The 25,513-nt window shown below is 41.2% G+C and overlaps 1 protein-coding gene across 1 annotated transcript in view; it reads right to left on the reverse strand.

Annotated features, from left to right (window-relative positions):
* eys (eyes shut homolog) overlaps nt 1-25,513 on the reverse strand; it is a 241,572-nt gene that overhangs the window by 199,261 nt on the left and 16,798 nt on the right. The window contains exons 5-9 of the mRNA XM_082154578.1: nt 12,711-12,825; nt 9,650-9,809; nt 5,505-5,609; nt 3,608-3,747; nt 1,675-1,838 (exon numbers count right to left, since the gene is read on the reverse strand). Of these exons, the coding sequence (XP_082010704.1) occupies nt 1,675-1,838; nt 3,608-3,747; nt 5,505-5,609; nt 9,650-9,809; nt 12,711-12,825 (684 nt within the window). The remainder of the gene's footprint in view (nt 1-1,674; nt 1,839-3,607; nt 3,748-5,504; nt 5,610-9,649; nt 9,810-12,710; nt 12,826-25,513) is intronic.

A 25,513-nucleotide genomic window follows, 5' to 3' on the forward strand; every position in this document is an offset into this window, starting at 1 on the left:
ATCCTAAAATTAAAACTTTGTAATTTACTCACCCTCATGTCATTTCTGAACCCTTATGCTATTGGTGTATCTATGAAACACAAAATATTTGTTTTCATGCATAGTGACCATACAATATAAAATAATGTATAATTGGGTCCTGTTTGATGCTATTGACATTCAAACTGCACCAGGTGCCATATTTGATTTAAGAGCAGGAGCGTATGTGAGGGCTATCACCAAATAATGACTACATTTTGCCCTGTTTATAACACTAATCTTTCGTAAGGCTTCAGAAGACTTGGAACAAAGAACATGAGCCATATGGAATATTTTTAGAGTGTCCATTTAGGGTGTGCAATTGTTTATTTTTTGTAGCCGAGCCTGACAGTTCATACTACAAACCGTCGGTTTAAGGGGGGAATAAATCTGTAAAGTTCTTTACATTTTTGGTTCAGTAGAGAAACAAAGCATGCAGGTTTGGCACAACATGAGGGAAAATAAATAATGACAGAATTTTAATTTTTGTGTAAACAAATCCCTCATTGCTAATTTTTATTTCCATTTGAGTTCATGCTAATCTATCTATCTATCTATCTATCTATCTATCTATCTATCTATCTATCTATCTATCTATCTATATATATATACACACACACACACATATTATATATATATATATATATATATATATATAATATGTATAATATGTGTTTAAGATTTTTTTTAACCTTTTAAATCAAAAAGCTCTTTTTTTGTTTTGTTTCATCTGTCCATAGAACGTTTGAAAAGTAACTGACACTACTGGAACATCAAACGGGACGGGTTCTATGGTCAGATAAAAATAAAAATAAAAATAAAAATACGCTTTTTTGGCAGCAAACACTTAACACGGGTTTGGTGCACACAGGGATAAAAAAGTACCCCATTTGTAAAATGAAATACTCTGCTGTATCTTTAATGCTGTGGGCCTAATTTTCTGCCAGAGGTCCTGGACATCTTGTTCAGATACATGGCATCATGGATTCGATCAAATACCAACAGATAAAAAAAAATCAAAACCTGACAGCCTGTGCTAGAAATCTTATAATGGGCCATGTTTGGATCTTCCAACAGGACAATGATCCAAAAACCAAGCGGCTGAAATGGCCATCCCAGTCCCCAGACCTGAACCCTATAGAAAATGAGTGGGTTGAACTAAAGAGAAGAAGCGCCAAAATGGATCTGGGAATCTGAAGGATCTGGAGAGATTCTGTATGGAGGAATGGTCTCTGATCTCTTGTCAGGTGTTCTCCAAACTCATCAGGCATTATAGGAGAAGAATCAGAGCTGTTATCTTGGCAAAAGGAGGTTGCAAAAAGTATTTAATAAAAGGGGGCAAATAATTGTTCCCAACGTGTTTTGGAGAAAAACATTTATTTCATAATGTGATTTTCCCCCCACTTTCAATTCTTTTACTTCAATGAAATGTTAGATTTTTGCTATTTTTTTTAATCAAATATAAAAAGGACGAATATATTTACTAAGGGAGCAAATAATTCTGACCAGCACTGTATATATATATACACACACAACCATCTTTGAAATGTATTTGTTTATAAAAACCTTTGTAAGACAGAATCCCTATTTGAATCCACTTAATTTCCAAGCAAGGCATTTGCTGTATTCTAAACTTTCATTCTCACCCAGACTCACCTGTACCCACCAACCTCATCCACGCAGGTGGCTCCGTTCTGACACCTGTGCTGGACACACTCATTTATGTTGACCAAGCAGGTCAGCCCAGTCCATCCAGGTGCACAAACACAAGCGTAACTGGTGATGTTGTTAAGAACACAATGTCCTCCATTGGCACATGGCTGTCAAAATTAAAATCAACCATTATTCCAGAACAAGCCCTCATTTAAATATGTGTGTAAAGGTAATTCTGCTCTTTTGTAAACAGAATTGCTTGGTCCCATTGCTAAATAAAACATGCTGGTAAATGAAGGAAAGCTAATGCATTTTAATTGCCATTTACGTAGGTGATTATCAGCACAAGTAAAACAAATCCCAATGATCAAGCGTGTTCAAAAGGGACATGCAATTTGCCTTTGGTATATAGTTCAGTGACAAAGCGTGCAAACAGCTTCACACATCTTCAAAAGAATATAGCATGCAAAGAACCTTTTTTTTTTTACCTGCTCTTTTCATGTGCTTTAAAGGAAGTGGAAGAGGGTGGTGTATGCATTTTAAATGAGTTCATGCACTAAAAAGTGCATATGCCTTCTCATTACTGTAAAAAAAACTGTTTATCCTTGACATGACTCGAGCTTTTTCATTTATTTACTGTCTGTCTTGTCATTGATAAAACAGTTCAGCTGACTGGAAGTTTTGTTGGTGTAATGGACCACTTGCACTGAACTTCGTGACGCATTTCATTTGGAAATGGTACGTCTCACTTATTTACGGTTATGTTTACTTTCAATGTGCTGTGGTCAATGAGTTGAACAAACGGCACATAAAATGAGTGTCCGCAGGTATATTCTGATGTTCTGATGTGTTAAAAATACGCCATTATTTCACCACAGGGTGTCAGCGCTCATCTAAACTAGTGATTGCGACGTTGAAGTGTATGAGAACAGATGAATGACATCAGTACGAACCATGAACATTTATTTATTTGGATTAAATATTTTAATCATTCTGTGTAATTTTTTAATGTCAATCTGACACTATTTACATGTTTATTCCCAAAACGCTATAATATTCAAAGTAGTTGACTGTCATTCTCCTCTACGCTGTGTACGTTATTGATTAAATAGCATATAGCCTATTTAACATCGTTACATTCATTCATACAACTATTTTAAAAGACTGGAATAAACACCAGCGCACACAAGCAATCCTTTTAATAGTCAATTTCATTTAAAAATGTAAACCCAACAGGTATGAAATGTCAGAAAGAGAAAAGTAGTCCATTATGTGCCCAAAATCAAAAGGTCATTCTGAATTCCGTGCATGCCTTATCACCAATGATGTCATCATGGTTTGATTTAGGAATTTCTGATCGGCGGCCATTTTTTGCAGAGTGAAGACACACAATTCTATAAAATTGGTGCGTAATTATATAACTAAGTCTGAGTTTGTTTCCACAGTTGATATTATATGATATTAAAGTTTAAGTTAACCGATTAATGCATGCATTTTGTGAAATGTTTATTTTATTTTTAAACACTGGTCAGAGACATTGGGACTTTCCCGTTTATCAGTAAATGATAAAGTCATTAATGGATACCTTATTTTTTGACATTGAGTCTTTTAATTACAAAATGTTGTGTTAATATCTGTAAATGTCTGTAGCCTTTTTTTTTTTTTTATCACTGGATAAAACTTTTGTATTGTGAATATTATATTTATATAATTTCTTTCTTTTTGAATTTGAATTTGGATTTGAACATGAGACAGTCCAGTTTGTTGGTTTGTTCATTTATTTAATTTATTATAACTTTTGTTGGAATTCTTGTAATAATGGTGTTAATGCACATTTAAAATCATATTTCCTAATTTACAGTAATAGTTGAGAACATTGCAATGGAAATTATTTGAATTACGAGGGATTAGAAGGGGCTGACCAATTCTGACTTACCTGTAGATAGCGAGGGCACTGAGTGTGACAAACATGGGACTGGTCACCTGGCAAATCCACACAGAACGTTCCAGGAGGACAGGTGACATTGGGAAAAGCGCAGGTGTTTATGTCAATCTCACAGTCAACACCAGTGTATCCTGCAAAGGGAGGTGAGAAACGCAAAACAATTTAAAGAATTGCTTAGCCTTTACCATGGCCGCCTCCTTGATTGGGAACTAAAAGAAATCTTGTGCAAAACTGGAATTTAAAAGATTAAACAAGATTGAAACGCCTTCGCTCTTGTTAATGCTTTTGAGAATGCACTCCATATTTTCCTCATGTCATTGTACCTCAATCAATGGGGTCAATCAATGAACATGAAGCAAGCTGGAAATCAAATTTCTCTCCCCAACCTTTGTTTCTTAGAAAAAGAAAGTAAAAGAAAACGGCAATCAATTTTTTGAAAGCTTATTCAAAGCTTAAAAGTCAGTCAGTGCAAGTGAAAAGAACAAAATTGTAAAGGTCAGAAAGAGGCCAGGCTAGTTTTTTTTCAAGGGCTTTTTGAGTGAGAGATTCAAACGTTTACAGATATTTACTCTCTTCCAAACAATCCAGACCCATATAGCTTGAAATTTTTTTTTGTGATCTATGCTCACTAAATCATAGATTTTATTATGCCATTAAAGGCATGGTTGCAGCACATTTTTTACGAAAAAATGTAGGCTTTTTAAGACCTGAAGAAATAAAAATCAAAGCTGCGCATTAGGGGTGTGCAATACTGACAAAAAATTATATCTTGATATTTTCAAAGATTTTGTTGATAACAATAATCAAGATGATATTTTGAGAGTGTGTTTTTGTGCTGGTACCATGGCTGGTTTAGGTCTGTTGTGGACAGCCAATAGTAAACCATGGTAACTACAAATTAACCATGGTTTTGCTATACTAACCATAGTTTAAACATGGTATTAGTAGTAAAACTGTGGTTAAACAAATGGTAGTCAATCCGCCAAAAAAACATACACTTTACTATAATAAAACCATGGTTAATTTGAGGATAGTTCACACTATAATTATAATTTTCTCACCCTCATGTTGTTCCAAACTTGTATTTTCCTTTATCCTCTGAGGAACATACAAGTTCTGTTGAGAAATGTCTCACTGTGTTTTTTTTTTATCTATTCAATGGAAGTCAACGGTAAGAAAAACTGTTTAGTTACCAAAATTTTTCAAAATATTTATGTTCTGCAGAACAAAGTAAGTCTTAAAGGTTAAGAATGACATGAGGGTGAGTAAATAATGGCATCATTTTCATTTTTGGGTGAACTATCCCTTTAACTATTTTACATTTACAACAATTTAACATACTTAAATTATGTCCACTATTTCAAAATGGCCTAGTCAAGTTTTTTATTATTAATTCAGAAAAAGCATCTTCAATCCATTTGTGAGGAAGTCATTCAAATGATTCTCCCTATTGCATCTCTTTCTCTGAGCGACGAGTATGCGTGGGCATGTTTAGGGAGGGGGCGTTTGGGACTCTGGGTCCTCTACTCATCGAGCGGAAGGGAGCAGCTGGCAGAGAAGCATGCTTGTAACCCCGCCAGTGAGTTGCCAATCTCTAGGGTGAGCCATCAGGTTGCATCAGTGAATGCAAATCATGCCTCGGAAAGAGTGAGCAGAACCAACAATTACGGGAGGAAACCATATCAATGCGGTGGCCTCAAAAGGGAAGAGCATTTCATAACACAATATTGACACAATTCTGCAGTACTAATGAGCTCTGGCAGTGTGAGAACGGGAGTGATTTGTTCACCTGTCAGTCAGAGCTGTTGGTGCTGGCACTGTGGGGATTTATGGCACAGTCAAAAAAAGGGGAAAAAAGCTAATTCTCAAGAGTAAGAGAAACTCATACCTGAAGGACAGGCGCAGTTGTAGTATCCAACAAAGTCAGTGCATGTTCCCTGGTGCTGACAGGGACTGGAATCGCACTCATTTACTTCAGCCTCACAGTAGCGTCCTGCAGGAAGACAGGGGTGTGAATCGAGTCTTACTTAAGCTTTTACGCTCCATCTCCCCTGAAGATATTGACTTCACTTTTGACATTTGGGATTTAGAAGTAAATTTGGAGCTCCCCCCCCCCATGGCTCACTGTGTGGTGCATGTCACAGAGAAGAGAATGATATTTTACAAAATCCAAAATCATATTTTACATACTGAAACACCCACAAGAAACTAATTTAGCAACAGTTCAAAGTGCCATTAACTGAGTCACAGTTTAGACAGTTAAGGCAGACAAATAGTATGCAAAATGATGCAACATATGCAAAAAATTGAGGAGGCAAAGGGTGTCAAACTAAATGAATAGTTCTGAACCATAGACTATAAAAAAAATATGGACGTAGTGTCCGTGACGTCACCCGTAGGATTCTGAAGAGCATTTTTGAAGCCCAAAGTGGGCGGAGACGGCCGTCGCCATCTTGGCAACCGTGCGTCATTTTATGGTGTTGTGATAAACCGAAAAATGGGCAAAGAGGCTGAATTTGCTGAGGTGATGTGACGGCTAACAGACAGCAGACACATGGCTATAGTGACAGTGGCGGCAATCCACCTGTCACTCAAGTGGCCACGCCCTTAATTATGCAGAACTTTAAGGCTTAATATAATTTAAACGGATGAATTAATATATATATATATATATATACAGGGTGTCTACAGATATAAACAAGTTAAATTTAAGACTTTTTAAGACCTTTTTAATGCCACTTTGAATTAAATTTAAGACCAAATCTGTGATGGAAATACACATTATATTGCATACGTATATGTAATATTTAACCTAAGTAATTGAAATAATTTAATATTAACTACTTGTTTATTGAACTAAAATCAATGTCACATTTGCAATCGTGAGAATATTCTGCAAAATAGCTCCCGTCATGTTATGTTACTTAACTATATCACATGTTATAAATAAAAAAAATCAACATTTTGAATTTTTACCTCAGTATGTTTCTTCTGTGAGTTTTTTTATGTGTGCCGTTATGCTCATTTGTTTTGATTTCTTCCTATAAAATCTATCACAGAGACAAGCAGCGCGAGCCTCAACAGCGTTACCAGAAAAAGCCTACATTATCATTATCAATAGCTGTTTATGTAATAAAATCTGAATCATTCTCGCGATTCGATGCTTCACTGGTTATTTGACGGACATTAGGTCCGTCAGATTGGAGAAATTTTTGCGGTAATGTGACCAGAAATATTTAAGACCTATCGAATCTGAATTTAAGACATTTTAATACTTTTTAAGGCCTTTTATTAGGAAAACTTTATTTAAGACATTTTAAGACTTTTTAAGGACCCGCGGCCACCCTGTATATATATAAAATAAAATAAAAATCAACCCCCTCACAGTTGTCATGAAGGCCAAAATGAGCTATATAGACCAAAACCACTTGTTGTACCAGGATGTTGGGCATTTTAACGGTGGGTGTATATGTGATTTACTCTTTTTTGGAGCCTTTCTCTAGCGGCCAGTCAATAAATTTCAGTTTAAGTCACTTCCGTGTTGGATTCAAGAGAGAGGTCGGAAGGTTGCTGCTTGTTCTGAACTGAACTGAGCTTAAATTAAAATTATAAATGTTGCTTTGGCAACTGACTGAAATAAAAAAGTACTTATAATAAAGCTAAATAGAAATATTAAGATTAAAATGATAAAAGCACTTACCACTACTAAAACTTAACTAAAACTAATATTAATACTTAAAATATAAAATGCACCATTTAAAATATCTTTTTATGGTACGTCTATGACTTTTTTTTTTCTAAAATTAGCTTGACAGACATGGTTAAGATTATTCATATCAGTACATACTGTATGCATATAATAATTCATTTTAGGGTGAATTATTCTTTTAAGAAACATTTTTAAACTAATTGTTCTTGAAGAGTATGGATGCAAGCACATTATAAATAAAGCTGCATAATTATCTTCAGGTTTACCTCTGGAAACTTAATAAACGGGGCATATGGGATTTTGTGGTGCATGTTAAGGCAGTTCATATTTACAGCAGTTCGTAATCAGCAGCAACTCAAGAACCGTTCTGAAGGTCGCATTCCCAACTGATTGGCAGATCTGAGTCTAAAATGGTTCATCCGCACGCTATTTCGTAACAATTAACTTAACATGGAATCAAATCAATCAAATTTTTGCATGGAATAAGCAAGGCAAGCTTTAGAAAAAAAAAAGAAAAAAAAAAATTGAAAGTGTTATCCAGTGCAAGATCTGCTTCACCGACGCTTTTCTCTGCTGTGGCAGAAGTCACATTATCTTCCCTCAACATGTCGTCTGACTTTTGGAGGAAGATTATAATGAAAGCACTTGACATTTCACATCGGCCTTCTGGTAATACTGTGGTGAGAAATGGGACAGGGACGGTCGTTTTTAAGTCTCTAGGGTCATTAATCGAAGGAGATATCGCTAGCATCATCGAGACGTCTAAATAAAACATCGAGGTTTCAGCTGTGACATGTTTTCTCCTAGTAGTATTCTAATCCATTATATAGCCCACAGAGAGGCAGAAATCGTCAGGTGCCTCTTGTCGCTGACAACTGGGATGTGGAAAGATGGATTTCTTCATCCGCTAAGAAGGGAAATAGAGCCATCAAGGAGACTGAGAGGTGATAACAAGGACACAGAAGCATGGGCGAATATCCCGTTGACAATATAAGATCTGCCATGTAATATTCAAAGAAATGGGCAATACAGCTTCATTACATGTTACGGTTTATAGGTGTCATGAAATGCAGATCATCTATAATTCATGTAAAGTGCCTATAAAAGACTTCATATTTTCCTATGCAAGAGCATTAAAATGCAATGCATATCACCGAGATCAACTCGTCATGACGGATGAAATCCAGTAAATCATTCCTCGTTTGTTTATTTGTTTCTGGGTTGTTTAGGCAAATAGATCCTCCTGTGCTCATGTGCTGGTGGCCAAGCTAATGAAAGATCTTGCTTTCCGAGTTCGATTTACCGATTCAGTGTTCTCTAACCTCTATCTGCCCTTCATTTAGCAGGCATGATGAAACAAATGACAGAATAATCCAGTTAGGAGGGCAATGTGCAAAGATGAGTTACGGTAAAGAGATGCCTCAGGGCAGCCGGACTCGTCTCGGTGGGACACACACTCTGAGTCACATTACAGTGGATGATATAGATGTTGGACATGAAACTGTGTCATTCAGGCTAGGGCAAAATTCAGAACTGGCTCCTTTTCAAATTCATGAGTTGGAATTTGAATAGAACTGGCCATGCCCACAGGATATTAAATGACAAGAAGAGTAATTTACGGAACTCCAATTCCAAGAATTGGTCTAACACAAATTGTGTAATGAAACATAATAACATCATCAATTAAGACTAAATATGCCTATTTTTTTCCTGGTAGAATTTTTTCCTCAGTATGTCAAAAAACAACAACATATAAATAGGTATTTTGTCAAACAGCACCATTAAATGTACACAATTTATACAAAATAAATATTATTATAAAAAATATAATTGCACTGATTATATATTGATGGTTGGCTTCATTTTGAGTAAAGTGAATTCATTGTTCTCCCAGCATAAATATTAAAATAATATTTCTGAAAGTTTCCTTTCATTCAAAATCAAATTCTTAATCCAGTTTGCTACCTTAATTAAAATTCAAGAATTATATTCTATTTTGCATTCAGTTTTGAGGTAAGTCTGAGTGTCATGTTACTTTCTCAAAAATGTCACCAGCAGAACACATCCACTAGCTGACAGAAATATTGTATATGCTATATTCAGAAGTAAACAGATATAGCTGATATGTAAAAAAAAAAAAAAATGCAATTTCTGACATCGCATGAAAACGTGACAATAATTTCCCTCACCAATTCTACTGTAGAAAGAAAAATCAATCTGAGTGTGGCTTTTAAAAAAAAGCTTCTGCTGCCAAACTCTCTGCAAACTTCAACATAAATCAGGATAACATATTCCGGAGTTTGTTGATATAGTTTTCTTTTAACCTGTGTATCCAGGGAGACAGGTGCACATATAGTGCGGGGGTGCAGTTGGCTGACTCATACTGATGCAAGTAGCTCCGTTCAAGCATCTGTTTGGATAGGCTAAGCATGCGTTATCCAAGTACTGACAAAACTCCCCCGTCCATCCTGGTGCACAGAGACACTGTAAGGGAAAGACAAAAAAAGTAGTAATTAACCTGAATTATTAGATATTCAATAAATCAGCAAAGCACTAAATACTTCTACAATCATGTGTTTATATATATATATATATATATATATATATATATATATATATATATATATATATATATATATATATATATATATATATACACTGCTGCTGTTCTAATAGTTTGTTTAAACATGCATTCAAGCTTTTGATTAAAAGGTAATTATACTTTTCAATCCCCTATGGTTTTACTAAATATCCTTAAATCAAAAAAAGTTTAAAAAAAATAAAAATAACAATTGCTAATTCAGTCCTTGGTAACTCCAAGAATCATTACTCAGAAGACAATTATACAGCATAGAGTTTAGGAAGATTAAACGGGGAGACAGGAAGTTTCAGAAAAAAATAAATGTTGCTGATGACCAACAAATTCATCACCAATATGCTAATGAAAACATGTGGCCTGTTTCCTGGACTATGTCAAAGTTTTAATTAAGGATGTGACTGATTAGAAATTACACAACCAGATGCCTCCAAACAGCATGTTAACCAAATGAGCTCTTATAATAACTAATGTTTACATCCATTACAGAAACTTCTGCAGAGAAATTCCAATGCGCAACAGTAGCCGTGCAGTTTTTCAAGTTTTCAGGTTATTTTTAAGGAAAGCCATACATAGCAACCAAAGTTGTCAAGCTTTTGAGCTTACCGGAACGTTAACAGCTTACTGTAACATAAAACAGAGAGCTTCTGCTTTCTTACATCTTTCAGAGTTAATGCTGACACACTCAAAAACTATTTTTTCTCTTCCTTTTTGAGAATGCTGATATTTTTCAAGCCTCATTTTTGTTCTTTTTATACATGTAAAATACATATTTGAATATTCTGATTAATGAAAGGGTTCAACAACTTTTTTTAATTTTATTGTGTCATTATTCATTCACCTTCATGTCGTTCCAAACCTGTATTCTATTATTTTTTATCTAACTATTTACTAGTCAGAATCAATCATAGGTCATTCACTCAATGTAAAAATATCACATTGCTTTAAAAATATTTTTGCATTATTCCAAAAGAGCATTGAAATTCATAAATTTTGCATAACTGTGACAAATCCCCATGTATGAACAACCAATATTGATAGTTTAACAAATTGCACTTGAAGTAAATCAATCCATGTGAAGCACATATTCTAGAGCACTTCATAACAAAAACAGATGCGACTACATCAATCGACAGTGTATAACTGTGACACATCACTCAAAGTGCAGATCTGTTGATGGGGGTGACAGAAAGATGATATTGAAATAGAAGAGGATGGCTGAAACCTTGAGACACAAGCATAAATCAAGGATGCTATAATGTGACTGCGAGACTGAAAAAAACAACAACAAAAAAACACTATTATAAATTAATAGATGTGCATTAGCCGCTGGGGCGGGGAGAGATTTTTGGGTGAATGTTGGGATGATTATTTGTCATTTCACGACTGTATTTGCATTGCCATTTTGGGTAGGAAATCAAATGGAACAGAATCTGACTACTTTAAACATACACAATATAAATATACACTCATCTTCCACTTTATTAGGTACACCTGTTCAACTGCTCGTTAAAGCAAATATCTAGTATGCCAATCACATGGCAGCAGCTCACTTCATTTAGTCATGTAGACATGGTTAAAAACGATCTGCTAAAGTTGAAAGTGAGCATTGCAATAGGGAAGAAAGATGATTTAAGCGACTATGAACGTGGCATGGAGTCTTTCAGAAACAACCATCAGAAGGGTTTACAGAGAATGGTCCAAAAAAGAGAAAATATCCAGTGAGAGGCAGTTCTGTGGGCAAAAATTCCTTTTTGATGCCAGAGGTCCGAGGAGAATGTCCAGACTGGTTTAAGCTGATAGAAAGGCAACAATAACTCAAATAACCCCTCGTTACGACCGAGGTCTGCAGAAGAGCGTCTCTGAATGCACAACACATCGAACCATGAAGCAGATGGGATGCAGCAGCAGAAGACACACCGGGTGCCACTCCTGTCAGCTATAAGAACAGGAAACTGAGGCAACAATAAGCACTTTCTTTCCAAAATTGGACAATAGAAGATTGAAAAACATTTTGCCTGGTCTGATGAGTCTTGATTTGTACTTCGACATTTAGATGTTAGGATCAGGACTTTGTGTAAACAACATGAAAGCATGGATCCATCCTGCCTTGGATCAATGATTCAGGCTGGTTCTGGTGGTGTAATGATGTAGGGATATTTTTCTGGCACACTTTGGGCCCCTTAGTACCAATTGAGCATTGTTTAAATGCCACAGCCGACCTGAGTATTGTTGCTGACCATGCCCATCCACAGTGTACCCATCTTCTGATGGCTTGTTCTAACAGGATTATGTAACATGTCACAAAGCTTAAATCATCTCAAACTGGTTTCTTGAACATGACAATGAGTTCACTATATTCAAATGGCCTCCACAGTCACCAGGTCTCAATCCAATAGAGCACCATTGTGATGTGGTGGAACGAGATATTCACATCATGGATGTGCAGCCGACAAATCTGCAGCAACTGTGTGATGCTGTCGTGTCAATCTGGACCAAAATCTCTGAGGAATGTTTCCAGCACCTTGTTCAATCTATGTCATGAGGAAGTTCTGAAGGCAAAAGGCAATCCAAACCAGTACGAGCAAGGTGTACCTAATAAAATGGCTGGTGTATAGTGTATTTAGACAACATTTCCCCACCAACTTCCTAACACCACAGCATTTACATATCTTCTAATCCAGAGATTCTCATTTAACTTCACTTTAATGGAGTAATCTAACAGATTTATGTTATCTGAAATTAAGTTTTATGTGCAAATAAACCACTGGAAAAATGAGGTTACTTACATTATATCCTCCAACTAGGTTGAAACACAATCCCTCATTCAGGCAGTTTACACTGAGCAGCTTGCAGAAGTCAATTATTTCTTCACAGTTCTTCCCAGAAAAACCTTGTAGGCATCTACAGGAAGATGACATTAACTTTAGCCACATATAAAAATAGATTCTAAGAGGGAAAAAAATGGCACAGAGTAACAATCACAGTAAATGCAGGCACTTTATTGCTGTTTTTAGATGTCACTGATGTGTCATAATGACCGTAATGCTCCTTGGTGACATTTGTGGAGAATTAAAAGACCCTTTAAGCAAACGCACGACAAGAATGTCTGTTAAATGTTCAACCTCTGGCACATATGCTTCATATATCCTCTTGTTTCCTTGGCCTCAGTCAGATCTTTGCCTTCCTTCTGCTGTGATAAGACTTCAGTGAAATTATTCTGACACAAAGGCAAGATGACTCAATTATTAACACAGACTCCCAGGTGACCAACTGCTATTGCTTTTATCTGCCCTTCTCTTTACACACACACTATCACCCTCTAGTCATTCTTTTTCTCAATTTTTAATTCATTTTTTCCACTTTCAATATCTTATCTTCCGTTTGTCTTTTAGTCGGACGGGCCATCAAATGTATTGATTCAAGTAATCTTTGCTAATAAAAACTAGAAAGATGAACAGGAGCAAGAGAAGACATAGCCGGGAACCCCCCAAGGACTGGAAGAACTCATAAAGCAGCTGAAACTGTAGCAGATTCCCTCATTATCAGCAGGAAGTAATTCAAAAGCTGTCAAAGGCTGAATATTGAACCTTACAACTGGAAATATAATGAACATTTTTCTCTCTACAGAATGTATTCCTATTTTTGGCCAATATAATCACATACTAAGGAACACACACAAAAAACACAGAGCTATTGTTAATAGTAAAATGACTATTGTTTTGCATTAATACGTGCAGTTACTACTAATATATATTACATGTTTATTTCTTGGAAATGCACATCTGAAAGTAAAGCACTTGAGTTGAGATGCAGATAAAATGTACTTTTAACAACAACCTTATTTTTTTCTAGGAAGTGGAAATGGCTAATAATAATTCATTATATGAGTAGGCAACCAGTCTTGGGATATAGGGTGAAATGGCTGATGGCTCCTCTGCAGCCATATACTGGTTATAGTAGTAATTTCATATTTATTTTTTTATTTTTTTAAATAAAAGCATTTTCTTGCCAATTGTGTTAGTTTTTCTACATCTTGAAACTTTTAGTTCTCTTACGAGAGGTTATCTCGTATTGCGTAAGTTAGCTTACGCTACGGGTAAAGTCATCTTTTCTCAAGATATGGAGCCAAAAAATTATCCTTAATTTTGATTCATTGTCAACGCAGTGCAGCAGCTAGCTGGCGTGCGCCCTCACGCGTCATAGCCCGCCAGAATGGGAGTGGCTTAGTGTATAAAAGGAAGGCTCGGAGGCTGATACCCTGATTTTCGTCTCTTCAGCGAAGCTCTCCGCATCGCTGCACTCCGAGAGAAGCCGCCGCCGACGAACCAAGCGCAAGCAAGCCAAGGAAAGCGTCTGAGGAAGCCGGCCATCTTCGCCGCCTTCAGCCATCCGTGCCTGCTTCGCTATCCGGCGACAGTATCCTTTACTAGCGCTTCTGTTGTGTGCTCGCCGCCGCGACACACTTCACCTAAAAGAGTTTGTTTCAAAATGCCTCGTATTTCCTGTGGCTCGTGCCGAGCCCCTCTCAGTGACAGGGACCGCCACCTGATCTGCGCTCTCTGCCTGGGACGTGACCATGCAGCCGTCGCCTTGTCTTCGGGCGGCTGTGGGCTTTGCGAAGAACTGCCGATGTCGACCCTGCGGGCTCGACTCGCCTTGTTCGACGCTGACGCTGACACTCCGCCTGTCTCTGCTGGGCCGCGTAAGAAGAAACGCCGCTCACAGAGACCACCGGAGCCTGATGTGCTAGCCAGGCTTTCGCCCGAACCTCTTCCGCGAGCCTCGCTCTCTCCCTCTCCGCCCCCGTTTCCCGACGCGCAGCGGCCGGCTCCTGCCCGCACTGCCGTCGCCTCAGGGGATGATGCGGATGAGGACGCCATCATCGACAGCTGCTCTATCCTGGCCTCGGACAGCGAAGAGTGGTCCGGATCTCACCGATCTCCTCCGCGAACTGGACGAGAAAGGCCCAAATCACACCGCCTTGACGGACTTGCGCAGCGCGATCGACCTTTCCCTCCGCGCTATCAAGATCGCGGCTCAAGCCATCGGGAGATCCATGGCCTCGCTTACCGTTACCAAGCGTCATCTGTGGCTAACGCTCGCCGACATTGGCGAAGCTGAGCGGTCCGTATTTCTCAACGCCCCGCTCTCCCCCACTGGCCTCTTCGGCCCTGCTGTAAGCGGCATCGTGGATTGTTTTTCGGAGGTACAGAAAGCGTCGCAGGCCATGAACCTCTTCCTGCCCCGCCGCTCGAGCTCCGCTGCAGGCTGCTCTCAAGCCCAGCCTCCTGCACGCAGCTCTACACAGCGCTCGTCTCGACCTCCGTCTTCGCAGCAACGACAGGGCGGCCGCCCTAGGTCGCGCTCATCCAGCCATCACAGACCGCCTCCCCCTCGGGGTCCCCGGCCCAAGATCGCGCTGAAGTCTGAGCCTGCAAAGTCCTCCTAGCATGCGCAGGGAGGAAAAGACGGTTGAGTCCCGCCGCGGCCGGACCGCCGTCAAAGCATCTAACTTTACCTCTGTCATTCCCCTTAGGAAAGGCTACTGCAGCAGTGTTCACCGCAGCCAACGAGTCAGTTACACAACTCGCTCGCCTGCACACAAACGCCGTTTTCACGGCGACCCAGAGAAATCTCAAAAAGAGTATAATGTCTGGTATCCGGCTCACACCGACGGTGTTATGAGTGTAGAACATGTGCCCACTTCCCAGTGTTCACCCCTGCACACAAGCACGATCTCCCCTGTGTCCCTGTCGCAAAGGACTGCCTTTGTGACTGTCCAAAGCCAGGTGCTGTAGTCCGAGAGTTAGAGAGGAGTTAGGAAGGTATGGCATGACAAGATGATTTTCGGTGGAAAATAGATCATTTATTAATTATCCAAAGATAATCCGTGCAAAGTACAAATTAATAATGGGAAAAAAAAAAGACAAAGAAAAATACATTATGAATGCTAATGAAGCAGCACTATAACCTTTGCACATTAAACACAAAGGAAAATTGCTGAAACAGCTCTCTATCAACAATAGACCGTAATGTTGTACTCTAGTAACAGAGCAAACCACCAACCCCCCTTGAATCAAGGAACACTCTGGTTAAATACACAAACTTCCCGCCAAACGGAAATGGGAAGTACCATTTGCACAGGGTAACCTTTGTTTCAATAATATCATTACAACAATGACATTAAAACAACCTCATCTTACTCAGTTGAATAAATACAATTAGTGCAGCTTAAGCAAAGTAATGTTACAAACATACATTAAACATTAAACAGAACAAACATCACAATCCACACCTAGGTTGCCTCCCCCAGTTGTGAAAAATGGTATGACCGCTGCTATTATAAGCGCGTTCCGGGTTTCCCCCAGTTGTGAAAAATGGTATGACCGCTGCTATTATAAGCGCGTTCCGGGTTACGCGCGCTACCGGAACGAGCAGAGCAGAAATCAACGGGTAAGCCCAAACAATACCACAAAGCTGTATCGTTTAAATTACCAATAAACAGTCTGTAAAACCATTAGACTCCTTGTGATTTATTACATTTCAGCAAGTGCTAACAGTAAACAAAGAAATTGAACTTGCATGATGTTACTGAATGTATGAATTGTGGAGTTGCAAACGTCCATAGCCAATTATACGGGATGCAGAAATAAAATGTAAACAAAGCGCTTAATGTAATTGACAGACTAAATATAGCAACATTTAAGACTCACAAAGACATACTGAAATGGTGATGACGTCAATCACATAGGTTCGTCATCACAGTCCTTCACAGAGCACACTCTCATGAAGCGGGCATGCGCCGCTCGAGTGTCAAATGTAGGAAATGTGCCCACGGTTCAGTGCCCACACCTACCCACTGCCCGCTCTGTCACACAGTTGCCCCGGGGGTTAGATCACATAAAGCTCCCCAACTCTGGCCGTGTTATGAATGTAAGCACTGTGCCCGCCCACGAGCGCTCACACTTACTGATAAACACATTAACCCCCACGCCACTCTCACGTCACGGGTTTCTCACTGCAAAATGTTCTCCGTCCCAAGTGACCGAGTCATTGAGTGCTGTCCAGCCAGTAATCGCCATCAGCGAGCTCCCGTTCCCCAGCATCAACAGCGCACGCACCGCGCTAATTCCCCTGTTACGAGTTCCCTTTCCCGCGCAGTGCAGCGGCCGGGACCCAGAGGCCATTCGACCCCTAGCTATGCCTGCGGAAGCGTGGGAAGCTATCCCGGGCGTGTCAGAATGGGTGCTGAACATTGTGAAACGGGGCTATTCGCTGCAGTTCGCTCGCCGTCCCCCGCGCTTTCGAGCACGGACCGAGACGAGGGTGAATACAGAAGCAGCCCATCTGCTTCATACAGAAATAGCTAAACTATTGTGCAGGGGGGCAATAGAACGAGTGCATCCTTCTCTGACCGAGACGGGCTTTTGAAGCCGTTATTTCCTCGTACCCAAGAAGGACGGAGCCCTCAGACCTATATTAGATCTGAGATATTTGAACTAAGCTCTCATGAGACGGCCGTTCAAAATGCTCACAACCAGACAAATCCTCACGCAAATTCGCCCGAGGGACTGGTTTATTTCTCTCAATCTGAAAGACGCATACTTTCAGATTCAGATTATACCCCATCACAGGCCATTCTTGAGATTCGCCTTCGACGGTCAGGTATATCAATACACTGTCCTCCCGTTCGGCCTGTTGCTAGCACCCCGTACATTCATGAAGTGCATGGACTCGGCCCTCGCTCCCCTGAGAACACAGGGTATGCGAATTTTGAACTATTTGGAACTCATTTCCCACATACTAGCGCTTCTCAGCCATCTGGAAAACTTGGGTCTCTCGGTCAACTGGACCAAGTGCTCATTAACGCCCAGTCAGTCAATCTCGTTTTTGGGAATAGAACTGGACTCAGTGGCTATGACGGCCAGACTGTCGACACAGCGCGCGCGCCGTATTCGACATCTTTTCAGAAAGGCAGGCGGTTCCCCCTGACAACGTTTCAGGTGATGTTGGGCCACATGGCCTCAGCTGCAGCGGTGCTCCAGCTGGGCTTGCTGCGCATGCGCCCGCTTCAGCGCTGGCTGAAGGCGAGAGCGCCCCGCAGAGCGAGGACCGCCGGCGGCTCGCTGGTCAGTGTGAATCAGGGCTGCGTCTCAGCCCTGCAGCCCTGGCTAGTGACCGAATGGTACCAACGGGGAGTTACAATGGGAGTTATCTCGCATCGGAAAACGATCTCGACAGACGCCTTCAACCTAGGTTGGGGGGCGCTCTTCGAGGGCAGACCGGTCTATGGCCTCTGGTCAGACCGGGAGAAATGCCTTCACATAAACTGTCTGGAGATGTTAGCGGTCGAGAATGCACTGAAGCACTTTCTCCCATACCTGCGAGGTCACCATGTACTAGTCCGCACGGGCACATGTCAGTGGTGTCCTACGTGAACCGTCAGGGCGGGATCAGATCCAAAACCCTCTGCGCGCTGGCGGAACGCCTACTCGTTTTGGCTCAGGGCTCACTGAGAGCCACGCACGTGCCCGGTCACCTGAACGATGGCCCAGACAGACTGTCCAGAGACAATGTTCCCCCCGGGGAATGGTCTCTGCACCCCCAGACAGTCCAGCTTCTGTGGCGCCTTTTCGGCAGAGCGAAAGTCGACCTCTTTGCGTCAGACGACAACGCCCACTGCCCGAAATTCTTCTCGAAGAGCGAGGATGCACTGGCCCAAGCCTGGCCCAGCGTCCCGCTGTACGCTTTTCCCCCGATCTCACTGCTACCCCAGGTGATCGGGAGGATCAGAGAGACGCGCCACTCAGTGCTCCTCATAGCCCCGCGCTGGGAGAACCAGACATGGTTCCCGGAATTAATGCAGCTGGCAGACACAGCCCCATGGCCGATCCCGGTGAGAAGGGACCTTCTCTCTCAAGCCCGCGGTTCGATCTGGCATCCTCATCCAGAGCGCTGGTCTCTGCATGTGTGGATAATCAACGGATACCCACTGATTTGCCAAAAGGGGTCGTGAACACAATCACGCAGTCTAGAGCTCCCTCTACGAGACGGCTCTACGCGTCCAAGTCGTCTGTGTTTATCAAATGGTGCACGGGGAAAAATCTGGACCCACAAACGAGTGGGGTTTCGTGGGTTCTGTGCTTCCTTCAGGAGCTGCTGGACGCGGGCAGGTCCCCCTCCACGCTCAAGGTTTATGTTGCGGCTATTGCAGCGTTCGCCGAATCGGCGCGCGGCCGCGCATTAGGAAGGAATGAGTTCATCATCCGCTTCCTTAGAGGAGCCAGGAGAATGAATCCCCGCGGCCCCCCTCGGTTTCGATTTGGGATTTGTCTTTGGTCCTTGAGGCCCTGAAAGCCCATCCCTTCGAACCTTTAGACACTGTGGATCTGAAATACCTCACGTTCAAAACCGTTTTTCTGATAGCCTTGTCTTCAGTTAAACGCGTGGGTGACTTACACGCGTTATCAGTTAATGCGGTGTGTCTCGAGTTCGGACCTAATGATTCAAAAGTCATTCTCAAACCGAGACATGGTTACGTCCCCAAAGTGATGGGCACTCCTTTCAGAGCGCAGGTCATTTCTCTCTCAGCCCTACCGGCATCCGGCAGCGAGGTTGATAGTCACCTCCTCTGCCCTGTCAGGACTCTGAGGAATTACGTCACACATTCCGCCGCTTTCAGGCGCTCGGAGCAGCTTTTTGTTTCGTTTGGAGGGCGCACCAAAGGTCTCGCCGCCTCGAAACACAGTCTGTTCAGATGGATAGTAGACGCTATTGCAGCAGCTTATGCGTCTAAACACCTGCAGTGCCCTTTGGTCATCCGGGCTCATTCCACCAGACGCATGGCCTCATCGTGGGCTTGGTCCAGCGGGATTTCCATTCATGACATTTGTACAGCGGCAGGTTGGGCCTCCCCCTCTACATTTGTTAGGTTTTATAACCTGGAAGTTCCCGCCCTGCAGGCTAAACTTCTATCAGTCTAAGACGTGTGTATGCCCTGCCCAGACTATTGTGCGCGGGCTACTTACTCGATTTAGCTCTCCTGGTTGAGCTGCACTAGAAAGGGTTGTGTCAGTATTAGGGGTGTAACGATACATCGATATGGATCAATGCATCGATATAACGTCTAACGATACGATGCATCGATTCACTCTTAAAATATCGATATACACCTTTATTTTGACACTCCACATTCTCACGTAACATCCTTCCGCCAAAGCACACATTTTCGTTTACTCACCAACCGCCTGCCGGTGTGTCTTTATAACGTTAATCTCCTCATCTAAAATAGACGCCTGACAAGACTGACTAAACCCTAAGTTTTTTCACAAAAGCCGGTTGTCCGCTGTCAAGGCATCGCGAGTTCATGTTTTACAGAGCAGAGACAAGCACTCGCACCCTTGTTGGTGAACGCGAGTCCGTTTTAGCTACTCAGCGCGCAGTATTCAGGTCAGATGTCACTTTGAAAAGACGCGCTGGCTAAGAGGAGTTTCGTCAAAGCTGACTAAGTGATCGAGGGTAGATAATTTCAATGAACTCGTGATATCTTCTTCAGGGCGTAAAAGGAAAATAAAACCGGAAACATTTTCACAGAAGCTTACTAAAGCAGTTCGTTTAGTGGTGAGAGAAAAGCTCTCTGTACTGCGTGTACGTTATCACAACAACAAAGTTTGTCAGGCGTCTATGTCAGCTGAGGAGATTAACGTTACGAAGATTAACCGAGTGTTGTATTATTTATCATAGCAATTACTTGATTTTGTTTGACTCAGAGAAATGTGAATCTGCTCTGCAAAAAAAAAAAAAAAAAAACTTTTAACATATTAAAACATACTTTCAATTAACTTTGATTTTGTAATTTACCTGTATTTAAGTTATTATTATTATTAATCAAAACAACCCAGCTGCAGTTTGATTGATATTACTTGGAATGCACAATAATAATAATAAAAAACATGATTTATGAAAATGAACAAGAACGGAGTACTTGCAAATTACCTCTTCTGTTGTAAATGTCCCAATTGGGAGAGGGTGTGCAATTTTCAAAGAGTTTAATTAAACATTCATGTTATATATTTTGGTTGCATTTGTGAGTTAATAAAAACGTAACTGGTTGTGTGAACATAATATCTAAATATCGATTAATTGATCGATATAGCCCTGAATCGAATCGAATCGAATCGTATCGTAGAATTTTTTGAAGTATCGGCAAATATCGTATCGCTGGCTGAGAGAATCGATATCGTATCGTATCATGATGAACTGTTCGATTTACACCCCTAGTCAGTATCTGTATAGACCGGCCGAGCCGCTCTACACCCCCTAATGTGTGCTTATGAACATGTGCTGGCCCACTCTGTTGGCCACCTGTTTCCCACTTATCAGTGTTCCCCGGGCTTCCCCTGGGACTCATGTAGTGGATGCTGGGCGCGCACGGCGTTGACAAGAGGTTCCCGTAGCGTTAGCTAACTTACGCAATACGAGAGAACCTCTCGTAAGAGAACGTAATCGATTACTAACGTAACCTCGGTTCTCTCTAGAAGAGGGAACGAGTATTGCGTAAACCGCCGTGCTCGCGCCACGAGCTCATTTCGCTTCAGTCGACGAAAACCAGGGTATCAGCCTCCGAGCCTTCCTTTTATACGCTAAGCCACTCCCATTCTGGCAGGCTATGACGCGTGAGGGCGTGACGTCACGCCAGGCTCACTGGTAGGCTGCTGCAGTTGCCGCGGAGCAGCCAATGAGCGCGCTAGATAGCCCGCTCTAGGTCTGCTAGCTGCTGCACTGCGTTGACAATGAATAAAAATTAAGGATATTTTTTTGGCTTCATATCTCGAGAAAAGATTACTTTACCCGTAGCGTAACCTAACTTACGCAATACTCGTTCCCTCTTCTAGAGAGAACCGAGGTTACGTTAGTAACCGATTACGTTTTACAAATAGGGACAGTCTTTGAGAGCTGAATAAATAATGTTTTTGTCTTTGAAAAATGCTTGAATTTCACTCTCAAAACATTGTACGAACCCTGAAATTAATAATGTAAAAACTATTTTCCCCCACAATACCATGGTTACAGTTAGCATTAAGGCCCGTACACACCGGGACGAATATCGGCGCGCGTTATTCGCCAGCGTTTTTCAACGCGTTTTTGTGTTCACACCCAAGCGTTTTTCGCTGACGATGAGCCGAGTGAACATGCAAATTCATTCCCTGACATTAGATGGCGCTTAATGTAAAACAGAAATACAATACCACTCCATAACAGTCTATACTCTGCAATACCACTCCATAACAGTCTATACTCTGCAATACCACTCCATAACAGTCTATACTCTGCAATACCACTCCATAACAGTTCTCTTTTAACAATATTTTTGTAGTCGCTGTCGCGTTTGTCATATAGTTCTTTATTCCAACACCAACGAGACCAGCAGCTCTACATTCATCTTGCCTTGCATCTTCCTCGTCATTTCTTCCCGGCAGTGTCTGTCTATGGGCAGTGTAGACGCTACTTGGCGTATATCTTCTTCGCTGTTACGTATGTGTGCTCGGCAAGACCGTTTTGTGTTTGAGCGCCCCCAAGTTGTGTTTTACTGTAACCTCAGAAGCTCCAGACACGTGAGCAAAAGCGGCAATCTCATTGGTCGGATAGTTTTTGACGTGGCGCGTCAAACCAAAAAAACGAACCAGAGGCGTTTAAAAAAAAATTACGCTTTTACGCGTGCCGTTTTTCGCGTCGGTGTGCACACTCACATTGGTGCCCTTTGTTTAGTCACGAGGCGTTAAACGTCGCCGAATATCGCGCGCGAAATTCGTCCCGGTGTGTACGGGCCTTTAGCCTACTACATTAAATGTTGGTGATTTGTGGACTGAAAAGCTTTCCTTAACTTGTTCATTTAAATGTTTCTCCCGGTTTCCACGTCAACACTGTTCGATCTGATATCTATGGTTTTATAACAGAAAATTCTGTGCTGAATTCGAATGCTTCTCGCTAGATCTCGCAGTGATATTATTCCGAGGTTAATTAAAATGCTTTCTTACCCCCAGCACGGTGTAGTAACAGTGTGGCATGCTCGAGATCCCCCGCGAACCTGTTCTTAGCTTGCGCTGCACTATTATTGCCCAGAGCCAATAACCCGTCCACGCTGCACAGCTCAAACGATTAGAGCGGTTTCATTCCACTTTCGTTTCATTTGCCATTTAATGTTTCTCATATGCAACAGAAATCTCTTATCATCTGGGCAATGTGGTGGTGGCACCAGTGCGAAAATTAGTCGCACCAGCAGGAAAAAGGGGAAAAAATTTGACCATTTGGTTGCAGTCTGGAGCCCTGAGAATATGAAATATATGCAACCACTTAAAATTTAGGTAGTTAACAGACTCTTAGGGGCTGTTTACACCTGGCCACTTCATGCGTTTTCTCAGATCGGATAGCTATCCGATCGTGAAAAGACCAGGTGTAAATGCCCTCCGAAACGCATTCGAGACGGATTTGAATCCGATCGCTCAAACCACTTCAGGAGGTGGTCTGGGCCGCATTCCAGACGAAACTGGACAAGTGTAAATGCATCTGGTTGTTGAAACCACATATGTAAATTGTACTCCTCCCAAAAATGCTAAAAAAATAAGCGTGTGAGAGCGTGTTATAGGCTATATGTAATGTTATAGCCAGATATGACGACGCTACTGGAACACGCATCACCGCAGATGACAAGCTGAGCATCTATTCATTAAACGGAAGTGCAAACTATCGCAAATCAATGTGAAAGTAAGTCGCAGACGCTTAACACACAATCATCATCATTAAAAGTAAAGAAACGAAATGATCTTACCAGGGCTGTTACTGCTCTCTCTTATTGCTGTCTCTAAATGCAGCTCATATCTGTTGCTTTTGGTGACGTGCACTCCATTAAATCTGCATATAGCGCGGGAATTGAAGATCGGATTTAAATCCGTTTCGCAAAAACACATGTGACCAGGTGTAAATGGAATCGTTTTGATAAATCAGATAGCTATCCGAGAAAACACATGAAGTGGCCAGGTGTAAGCAGCCCCTTAATTTGAAGGAAAAATGTAGTAACTACTATTCTCCACTAGAGGGCGTTTCTCCGTGACGAGTGAAATAATAAAAATAAAAAAGAAGCCATTTTACAAACGAGAGAGAGAGAGCGGAGGAAAAAGACGGTTCAGAGTGTAAATATTTTAAAAGAGAGTAATAGAGTGTAAAGAAAAAAAGTTTTAAGTTCTTTTCTAGTGAAATCCGGGGGAAGAAACATATTTTCATTCTTTTATTTTGAGGAACTCCGGTGAGTGTTTTGTTACTCCATTGTTGCTCTGTAATCAGTCATATGTGTTCACTTAATAATTTACAGAATAAAAATGATTGATAACTAACTGACGATAAGTAAATTCTGAAATATGCATGTTGTGACGGAGAGATAAAGGATAGTTTTGTCATTAAACCAATCGGAGTTGATGTTAAAATCAACTGCGTCACATTCTAATTAATGTGCATTGGTTCGTGTTCACAGAGCCATTTGATGATGATAGAGATCAGAGTTTGATATTGTAAATTAACTCTGGGGATATTGTTGTAAAAGAATCAGAGTATGTGATTTGATGAATACGTATATGACATACAGTAACGTTAGTTTCATTTAGTGTTTGAGTCATACAATAATATGTCAGACATTGCTCTGTTTAATGTTAAGTGGGTATATTCTCCCAGGATTTTCTTTGTAAAACAAGTTAATGAGTTAATATGCAGTTGAAGAAAGAAAAGCGAAAGATCTGAAATTTCATGTGGTTAATCTGTTGTCAGTTCAGATGAAGTGAATGTGAATGAGTGACAAGTTATCTGTATTATGCAGGTTGCTTTTTTTCTTTTCGTCTTGTTTCCTGTTGATGTGTAGGCCTACTGCTTGAGTTGACCGTGGAGGAGTGAACGGCGAGCCAACAGTGCCTAGCTGATGTCACAACGCGTCTTTCTCTGGAGCGAGCTCAGTATCCTTAAAGCTGCCGTCGGCAACATTTTTTTGATCATATTCAGTGTAATCGACACTATAACCCGACAGAACAACATAAATAAGGTGGTTTTAGAAAAAAACCCGAGCTTCTAACTCCACCTGGAGCGTGTTATTTGTTTTGCAAAAATCCAGCGCTCCCGCTTCATCAGGTTCAATCAGCGCAGGGGGGTGTGAGATCTGACTGTCAATCACAGGTCGTGCACACGCCACAGATGCACGTTAATATCACATGCACACGCCACGCCTGAAGTTCGCCTGGAGATTGCATGAAGCGTGATGGCGGAGAGAAAATCTACTAACAAGCTTCCAATTCCTCGGTTATTGCTATCTATGGATAGATTAGCCAGGGCAGCCTACCTCCGAGTCCATGGTGTTGATAGATGCTGAAGAGACGGACGCGTTCACAGAAAATCAGGTACACACGCACAGTGACGCACTGACGAGCACGACCTCGATGGGAGGGTGCTCGCTGGTAGTGGGGAGGGGCATAAGAGTTGTAAACATTCAAAATTTTGGCTAATCGACCCAATCTGCCAGACTTGCCGACGGCAGCTTTAATCTGTCATC

This window comes from Leuciscus leuciscus (genome assembly GCF_965113295.1).
Source record: "Leuciscus leuciscus genome assembly, chromosome: 22".
NCBI lineage: Eukaryota > Metazoa > Chordata > Actinopteri > Cypriniformes > Leuciscidae > Leuciscus > Leuciscus leuciscus.